Raw genomic sequence first — 10,201 nt, forward strand, 5'->3', positions numbered from 1 at the left:
AAGATCCAGTTACTAAACTGGAACTAAGTCATTTTACAAATACATTAGTTTTCATCCCACCTACAGGGAAAATCCTTTCATCAACATCTGAGTCTAATCCTCTCTCCGAGGGTGACAACAATATGAACAATTATTTCACTGTTAAATTTGATACTAGTTCCTTCAGACCTCAAATACCTTCCAATTTAAAAAGGATCTTTTTAGCTGATTCCACATTAACTCTTCCAAAAACATCTAAGCCTGCCTCTCACGATGAAGTCACTAATACAGGAGGGTCCATCACAAACACTCCAACTGGTTTTAATGGCCTACAAGGGAGGTTAATTTTTATTCCTTCTGATTTCAATACATCCATGGGAACTTCAAAACATTCTGTACTTTTTCCTGTTTCTATTATGGGAAAAGATACCACAAAAAAGATTGATTATAATATTCCACTTGAGAAAATAATTATTCTATCTGATAAAGTTATCCTTTCAGCTATTATCATTTTCTCTGAAAAAGACATGCCAAGTACTTTTAAAAGGAGTATATGTGACCACAAATATCTAAGAGAAAGAAAGACAGTTGCTGAATAGGAAATCATTTATTTTACAGAAGACATTTCAGAAAGGGTAGATGACAATTATTCTGCAGGTGAAATCACCCCAGTATATGCAGACTATATAATTATTATGTCTGACAACAGTGGTTCTGAATAGATCTCAGATAAGCAAGCCTTTGAATTAGAGAACAGATCAAATCATTCCTTTTTAAAATGAATGTATTTTTATATGCCTCTAAGAACATGTGTGTCTCATGCACAATATGCCACAGTTTCTGCTTCAGACAATCTATCTAAAAAGGCACCCCCAAACTTTAAAGTTAAAGAAAATTGCCAAGCTGTGATTCCTAGGCAGGAAAACAAGAATTCTGACACCAATGCTATTGCTCTCAATTTTTTTGATGCTAATGCCAATGCCCGAACACAGATCCCAACTCACTTCCTAGTTGATGCCAGTAATGATTTTCCTTCTAGTTTTTCTGACAAAATATCTGTGGGGGGAAAAGCACCATAAATGGTGATGATGACAACACAATTCTCTCTGAAGTCCTTGACTTAGGAAATAAAGTAATTGAGTATTCCCTTTTTGAAGACACAAAACCCATAGTTGATAGCAGGATATTAATTATACTTTTAAAAAACAGTGATAATATCCCCAGGAAAAATATATCACATACCATTTATAAGACATTTATACCCAGGAGAGTAAACACTACCATATCTAGTATATCTGATTTTACTAAAGATAAAACATGTATAGCTGCAGTAAATTTTTGTTTAGCTCAGCTTTCCAGTGATGACATCTCAATGTGAGTGAAAACACAGAAAGTGCAATCAACACAACTCTTTCTTTTATCCTTTGAAAAAGATGTCTGCCAATATGTCAAATGCTCCTGTCATCTCCACTAAGAACAAAAATAACGTTGGCCATTATAGTCTTCCATCATTAGAGAGTGCCATGCCTCTAAGACATATCTATGGAACTACTTCAAACTCTTGTCCTAACTTCTAGTGCCCCTAGTAAAGAAACTGCAGCCCCAGACTTGTAAAAGGTACAAACCTATATTACCCAACAGTATTAATATTAGCAGCATCAAAGCCTGTGCCTACAGACTCACCTTACTTCAGTGAAGGAATTGTCTCAGAAGGGCAAAGTACTAAAAGTCAAAAGGGTCAAAGGCTCTCTGCCTTAGTCTATACTGTTTCCCAAGCTGATTCCATTTGTTCTTCAGACAATGTGGCCAATGTCAAACTTAAAACATCGGCTACTGTTGTCACCAAGAACAATTTTTTTTTATATTGATGCCTCTGGTAATCAAAATTTAGAACCCAAGGAAAGAACCATGAAGTTCTCTACACTTTTTCCTAATGAATATAGTAAACCAAATTTGTATTACACAAAGGAAATGACCAAAGCCTCTACAGTCAAAAACATAGCTACTGAATTCGAAATGAATCACCTTACAGATGTAAATGTAATAATAATGTTATCCAGGTAGAAACAAACTCTCCAAAAGATGTTGTCCTAAAGCCATATCTTGTAAAGAGAAATGTCATTGCTGATAATAAATCAATCAATAAAAATTATAACAGTGTCTTGTAACAGTTTATTCAACCTTTCACATACACAAGGATTCCCTCCCAGATGGATCTGTTCAGCCACTTTATGGCTGGAAACTCAAACTTGCTTAAAGAAGTAATCACCATTATTCCTACTGATGAAAAAGACTTTATCTTACATGGAGCTCATTTCTGTAGTAGAAGGAAATTCTTTGAAATTTAATGTAGCCAATCTCAGAGCAATAGATACCGAATTTCAAACTTCAGAAAGCACAAATGCTCCACATGAGTCCATTGTTCAGATAAAAAAAAAATTACGAAGGTTTCAATAAATTTCTTTCGTACCATAAGCTAGCAAGGAGGCTGAAGTCAGCCCATTCTTTAGGCCGGTATTCCTCAGTCACAGATAGAAACAGTTACACCAAAGGATATCCCTGAGGAGCTTACCAACCACAAAGCAGGCATGAAGGTCATGACAGACCTGGCCATAAATGCCATCTTCCCTGAAAACAAAGAAGTCCTGACCCCAAAGGCCAACACATTCTTCAATGACAATCTCCTTACTCATGTACCCAGTATCCCAATCACCGAAGGGGAAGAAGACAAAAATGGGGATGTTGGTAGAACCATTTCTCAAACTGCAATTGCTCCTCTTACTTCCTTGGCTGTTTCTGAAGGTGGGAATTCTTTTGTGAATGAAGATACCAAACCTGAAACTTCCTCAGCAACTGCATTCCACTAGCAATCACAATCACTTCAATGAATGTTAATAACTGTTTTTCTTCAATAAATTTGCAAAATCCAAAGCTATATAGACTCTTTCTAAAATAAGAATTCCAGTGTCCATAGGAGAAGATGATATTATCATTTCAACTGACACTTGTAAGCTGGGATTAAGTGCTCAAAAGATGAATGTTTCATTCCTTATTCTAGTTCTATTCAACATAAATATCAAGTATTCCAAGGTAACTTCTGGCAGCTATACATACAGCTAACACCTCCATCTTTTTCTCTTTTGTACAGAGAAAAATATTCCCTCTATAGGACAACAAGTCTTCTTTTCACATCATGCCTTATCCTGAAGTAAGATTTATAAACATGAGATGAGAAAAAAAAATAGAAGTTAAAGAACCTGCCATTAAGTTAGTCGACCCAGATAATGCCTTTATTTTGAGATTTTCTTTACTACAGCCAGAACTAACAGTATTTCTATTTAGCAATAAAGAATCTGTGCCTATCATTAACTGGAGACCTCCCTATCCTGATGCTGACATCATTTCCTATATCAATAAAGATATTGGAGCCCTCAATAGTGACATCCCCTTGAAGCAAAAATATTTCTGGAGAAGTTGCCCATATCTTTAAAATGAAAAATATCTATATTAAAATCTATCTGATATTACTACAGAGACTGGTAATATAGCTATAGGTGACCAATAACTAAGAGAAGACACTGTACATTTTGAGGCTGAGTTCATATCTAAGAAGAAAAAGCATTTGCCTTTGAGATGCAAAATCCACTACTCTCAGCTGATGTTGCTGTCCTTTTTCAGATTTAGTTGTGTCCAAGTCTAAAAACTCTCTATTCTAATGACACTGGGGGGAAAATAACACTAGACTACAATCTCCTTTCATCTAATTAGCTAAACAGTAAGGATGATAGTGAAACAAAATGATAATGACTGATATAACTAACATCATTAGAGAAAACCCTCCCTCTGAAATTGAGGATATAACTCCCAAGGCCAATACACTCATTCCAAATACTGATCTGTTTCTGGGTGATTTTTTACATACAATGCCAACTCTCTGCCAGAAAATTCTTTTGGGGTTGAAATAACACTCTAAAGAGAAACATTCCTAAAGAAATTAAAACTACAAACCCTGACATTCTCTCTGTTATTCAAGAAAAAGTAAGAATTACAATGAAGAAAAATCTTATTTTTTATTATCCCTACTGTAAAAGTGAGAATTCCCTCTCTGAAGAAGAGAACTGAAATTTCACTACCTAATTACCTCTGCACTTCACTCACTGCTAAACTGCCATTAATTTTTTAGACATTTAAATACATAAATCGCAAGAGAAGATGCTTCACCTCAAAAGACCCTTTTACTTACTTGAAAGAAAGGCAACTTGAAGCTCATGCTGACAATCTTGGGACTCCCAGAGTTGCCCCCATTTGATGCTAAACCCACAAAATACCTGGCAGACACTGCGATGTCTGTTTCAAGTGACATTAACTCCGCATTGGAAGGCACACCCTTTCTAAGGGGAACTGTGAGTTCCTTGCTATTGAAATACTGGGCTGTGAACGAGGATTCCATAATCAGAGAGGACTCTGTCTTTTTATCTAATATCAATACTAGGTGCCCAATCAGAGCACAAAAACAACCTCCAAGGGAAGCCAGTGCCATTGGCCCTGTGGTTGATGCAACAATCCCTGTGATGACCAATGCTTCAGTCACTATAGTGAATACCACTATCCTGCCTAGGGATACCTCTGGGCCCAGAGAAAGACCTGTGAGTGTGCATGTCACTTTGTCCCATGGCTGAAGATGGTTTGCCAAAAATTTATTCTCACCCTCCAACAGAAAGCAGTAAAACAGCTGAAGCAACCATTCTCTTTGGGACTGACAACACTATATCTAAATCAGAAACAACTATTACTTCAGAAGGAGACCACATTACTTCAGTAAGTGACTATCTGCTTGAATGTGATTTTTCAACGATAGACAACAACCTTCCATCTCCAAAGGAAAGACTAAATTCAGAAGATGATACAAAGCCCCATATTATTAAGTCATCAGACCAACTGGAAAAAGAAATTACCACTCTGACCGATGCTACAAACTCCATGGTTTATGACTCTATTACTGAAGATTTCCTTCCAGTGAAAATTAGTAATCTCTCATCACCAGTCACTTCTGTTTCTTTAATAGATTTTTCCACTGATTTGGCAAAAGAAGATATTCTCTTGGATACCATCGACCCAGGAGATAAAGATGTCTCTGGCTCACTAAAGAAAAGCACTGCCAGTGTTACTGGCACTCCAGCCCTTCCAGATAAGAAGGAAGAACCTGATAACAATTATAGCTCCGCAGTTAAATCCAACATCAGTCCTGATGAGGCTTTCCAGATCACTGACTCCTCTATTCCTGAGACTGAAATCTCTCCCCCTGCTGAAAAAACCTTCACCACTGTTCCAGACATAACTGCCCTTACAGAAGAGCAAATAGCTAAAATTGACTTAGTTCTTCCAGAAAATGACCCCAGTGCTGTGTCTAAACTGACTGACTCTGATGAGGAAAAGTTCATCACTGTGTTTGAACTTACTACCACTGCCAAAAGAGGCAAAGATAATCCAGAAGATATTCTGCTAACTGATGAAGAGTCTGTGGGTGGAGTTGATATTTGGGTGGAGAGAGGTTTTACCAATGAGGTAGAGAACCCTCCTGTTTTGCTTACTGCTATTGAATCCAGATATGACTTCGTTGTTTCTAAACCAGTAGCTATGAACCTCATGGAAGATTCATCTCCTACAGCAAAAGAAGATTTGACTGAAAATAATAGAATGGAATCTGTAACTAAGGCTACTGAGGAATCTTCCAAAACCACCCCTGATCCAGATGACCCAAGCCAAAAAGAAAACACTTTTACAACTGATATGGGTGTCTTTAAACTACTGAAAGAAGAACCAGATGAGTTCCTGATTTGAAAGCAATAGCCTAGACAGCCAGTTTAAATTTAAGAAGTTTGTCCAGCAAGCTAAAATCTTAATGAAAACAAGAATGTGGGCATTTAAGGCAAGTATTGGACTTAGAAAGTGCAGATGCTTAGGAATAGAGGTGATGCAGCAAAATATGTTTTTGGAAACTTGCAAAACTCGGCAGTACAAGAGTTCCCCTAGTATCACAAAATTTAATTGAGTTATCCAATAATTAATTATTTTAATATAAAATCTTTAATCCTGGCCTTCAGGGGTATGAAGAAAGAGCAATGAAGAAAGCTCACTTTCTGCTTCATTTAATGATTTATGTCATTTTAGTTACTCCTCAATTGCATAATTTACTGTGACTTAGAGATGAAGAGAGTAGTATTAAAAGATCAAAAATGCCTATTCTAAACAGATTTTTTCATTAGTATGCAACCAATGATTGCTGTTTATTAAAAATAATAACAAAAATCCTCACTCATCTAAGAACTGAGGCTCTTCAGTAACTGTTTTGTACCCACGTGTAAGAAACATAACTATTGAAGGTTTCTAGAGTCTTGCTGTATGCAAATTACAGAAAAATGATATTTTGCAAATACGTACACTTGTCAAAAATACTATTGTATATAAATGTAGGAATCAATTTAATTTTCTTTCTTTAAAATGTCTTCCCTGAATTTTGTCAATTTTTTTCAGGTCTTACGCACTGATAGCACATTCTTCTCATGCTTTGGTTAGCAATTCAAGGACACATATCTTCACCCTTTTCTGACATAGACTTCTGAAAGTCTGTTTTCACTTTGCTAATTCTTCAATAAATCTTGACAGCAACTGATTTACTGTGTGTAGGTGTGTTTGATATTCTAATACAGGATTCTCAAGTTAGGAGGGATGTAAGTAAAATGAAAATCTCCTGTTTGTTGAAAAAATATCCTAGCTTGGGACACCAAGAATAGAATTATTCTATACAGATTCATAATTTTATTATATATTAAAAAAGCAAAATAAAAAATGCTTGGTAAATAGTAAATGGTACATATGGGGTAGTTGGGAGAGGCAAGGATTTACACCATTAGGAAGACTATAAACTAGAATAATTATAATAGTATGTTACAATGCAGAAACATTTTAACAAAAATTTAGTTATATGGTAAAGTGGACTTCATGGGATAATGTAGTTAATTAATCTTGCTTTGACAATTGAGTATTGGGGAGGGGGGGCATCAAGCTAGAGTGCTATTTAAAACCATACTCTAAAATAAATTTTATATGAATCAAAAGCTTAAAAATAAAGCATACAAAAAGTTAGAAGGAAACCTATGTGTATACTTATCCAAGTGGAGTTGAGAAATCTAAGCACATAAGAAATGACCAAAAATATTAATAGATTTGACATCACAGTTAAAATTCTATACAAAAGAAAATTTATATAAAATTAAAAATTAAATGATAACTACGGGGAAATAATTTCATTATACAGGGCAGGGAAGTTGTCTCTGAGAAAGTGAGATTTGAGCTCAAGATTGGAAAATGCAGAGCTGGGAACACAACATATCCAAAGCCCCAAGGTTAAAAATGGCTCCTGAGTCACAAGATAACTCTACCCATAGTTCCCTCTAATACAAGATACCTCTGTCCAAAGTTCCCCTCTGTCCTAATGTAACCTAGTGTAATGCTCTCAGCCCACACTGTATCCCTTACCCACAACTACTCCTATGTTGACACATAAAACTCTCTTCCTAACTTAAGGAATACCTGATGTCAATATGAAAGAGAGGGAGAGGGAAAGGGAGCAAGAGAGCGAGAGAGAGAGGAGAGAGGAGAGAGGAGAGAGACTGAGTGAAGTTTCAAGACAAAAGGACTCAAGAACACAAAGACAGTGTGTGGTATATGGGCATTGCTTAATTCTTCTACCTATTGCACATTGAAATAAATGATACATGAATTAAAATTTGAGTCTGCAGTCCATTTCCACAACACTACTGGTATGTTCTTTTGGATTTCTCACATATACCCCAAAGATAACAGAAGTCTTAAATGAAATTGGCACCCCCTTCACTAAACTTTCTTCTTTTCTAGTATTTTCCATCTTAGCAAAAGATACCATCTGCACAGTTGTTCAAGCAGAAACTGGGATTCTTCCTTTACACTTTTCTCTCATTCCCTACACCCAATGAAAACAAAGTTTTCACCTATGGGCCCTCAGGAATCCACTTGCCTCCATTCCCACTGCCCCTTCTTTATCCCAACTTTTATCAAGCAAGAGTCACATTTTATAGCAAAAACTAACCATGCCACTCCCATCTCCATACTCAAAATTCTCAGTGACTGTACCAACTTTAGGATAAAGTACAAAATCTTCATATTTGTCAGATTCTCCACAGTGGGGACACTGCTTACCTATAAAGTCTTAGGATATGCTGCTTCTGGTCATTTTTCACTCTTAAATCCCAACTATATAGATCTTTGTGTGTGTGTTTTTAAAGTATCAAGCTGTCTTCTCTCAGGATCATTAAACGTGCTATACTCTCCCTGAGTCATCCCCCTAAATGTCACTTCCTCCAACCATGTAGTCCCCTGTATTGTCTGTCCCATCACAATGCCCCGGGGAACACAATATCTTGTGTTTTTTTTCAAAATTGTCTGTTGTGGGGGGTATGGAGGGATTGAGCAAAAAAGAGAGTGAACTCATACACATGGACAACAGTGTGGTGATTGCAGGGGTGCGGGTGGAGGCAGTAGAGGGCATAGAGGGGATAAAAGGTGATGGAAAAAATTAAATTAAATTAAATTTTTTTTTAATTTGTCTCTTATATTAATTTCCTAGGACTAAGTTAACAATTACTACAAACTAGATGGCTTAAAACAATATAAATTGATTCTCTTTATAGTTCTGAAAGATGTAAGTCTGAAATTACAGTGTCAGTAGGGCCTTGTGCTCTTTGAAGTTTTGAGGAGAAGTCTTTCCTGGCTTCGCTCTACCTTCTAGTGGTTGCTGACAATCCTTGACATTCTTTGGTTTATAGACTCATCACCATAATCTCTGCCTCCCTCATCACATGATGTTCTCTTTGTGTGTCTCTGTGTGCAAATTGCTCTCAATTTATAAGGACACCAGTTATGGTACATGGCCTCTTAATCCAGTATGATTTCTTTTTAACTTGGGTATATTGGCAAAGACCCATATCTGAATAAGGTCACATTCACAGGTTCTGGGAGTTGGGACTCTAATATGTTTTGGGGGTGATGGAAAAGATATAACTCAACCCATAACATCTGTTGAATACTTATCTTCCCTACTATATTTTATGTTTGGATAGTTAAGAAGATCCCATAATTTATCATCAAAAGCAGAACACTTTTCAGACTAAAAAGAGGCACTATTAATAACAACTCTAAAACAACAGGAATAAAATAGGATGGCCTGAGTAAACATAGCTAATCATTCCATTCCAAGGGAAGGGATCATATCCCCCTTGTCCACTGCTCAACCCTGAGAGCTTTGAACACAGCAGATATTCAATAAGCATGTTAAATGAATGAATAAATGAAACTGAATAATGATTTTATTTATTAGGCTACAAATGCTCTCAGAGGAAGGATTGTATAAACTGGATACGTAAAGATAAATATGAGTTTACCAGGACAAGAAGGGGATAACTGGTTTCAAGCAGAGGGAAGAGAAGGGGCAAAGACCCAGAACATAAAAGTACTTGGTGTGCTCAGTATTGCCATAAGGTTGGAGTACAATGGGTCTGAGAGACAGTAGCAACAGATATATCAAATTGTGACTGACACTATAACCTTACAAAAGCAAAAACCCAATTGTGTCCGACCATGTGTATTAGTCAGGATTCTCTGGGGGGAGGGGAGAAAGGGGGGTCAATGATATAGATGATACATAGATAGATGGATGATAGATAGATGATAGATAGATATAGATAGATGATATAGATATAGATAGATAGATGATTGATAGATAGATAGATGATGATAGATAGATAGATAGATGATAGATGATAGATAGATAGATAGATAGATAGATAGATAGATAGATAGATAGATTAGATAGATAGATGATAGATAGATTAGATAGATAGATAGATAGATAGATAGATAGATAGATAGATAGATAGATAGATAGATAGATGATAGATAGATAGATAGATAGATAGATAGATAGATAGATAGATGATAGATAGATGATAGATAGATAGATAGATAGATAGATAGATAGATAGATAGATAGATGATAGATGATAGATAGATGATAGATAGATAGATGATAGATAGATGATAGATAGATAGATAGATGATAGATAGATAGATGATGATAGATAGATAGATAGATAGATAGATAGATGATAGATGATATAGATAGATA

General features: G+C 36.0%; 1 protein-coding gene across 1 annotated transcript; it reads left to right on the forward strand.

Annotated features, from left to right (window-relative positions):
• Window positions 1-4,650: 4,650 nt before the first annotated feature.
• CABS1 (calcium binding protein, spermatid associated 1) lies at window positions 4,651-5,820 on the forward strand (the record flags this gene model as incomplete). Its single annotated transcript, XM_081148786.1, has 1 exon — window positions 4,651-5,820. The coding sequence occupies one exon, from the start codon at window positions 4,651-4,653 to the stop codon at window positions 5,818-5,820; it is 1,170 nt and encodes a 389-aa protein (XP_081004912.1).
• Window positions 5,821-10,201: the final 4,381 nt, after the last annotated feature.

The sequence above is a fragment of the Miniopterus schreibersii genome (assembly GCF_964146895.1).
Source record: "Miniopterus schreibersii genome assembly, chromosome: 1".
In the NCBI taxonomy this organism is placed as follows: Eukaryota; Metazoa; Chordata; class Mammalia; order Chiroptera; family Miniopteridae; genus Miniopterus; species Miniopterus schreibersii.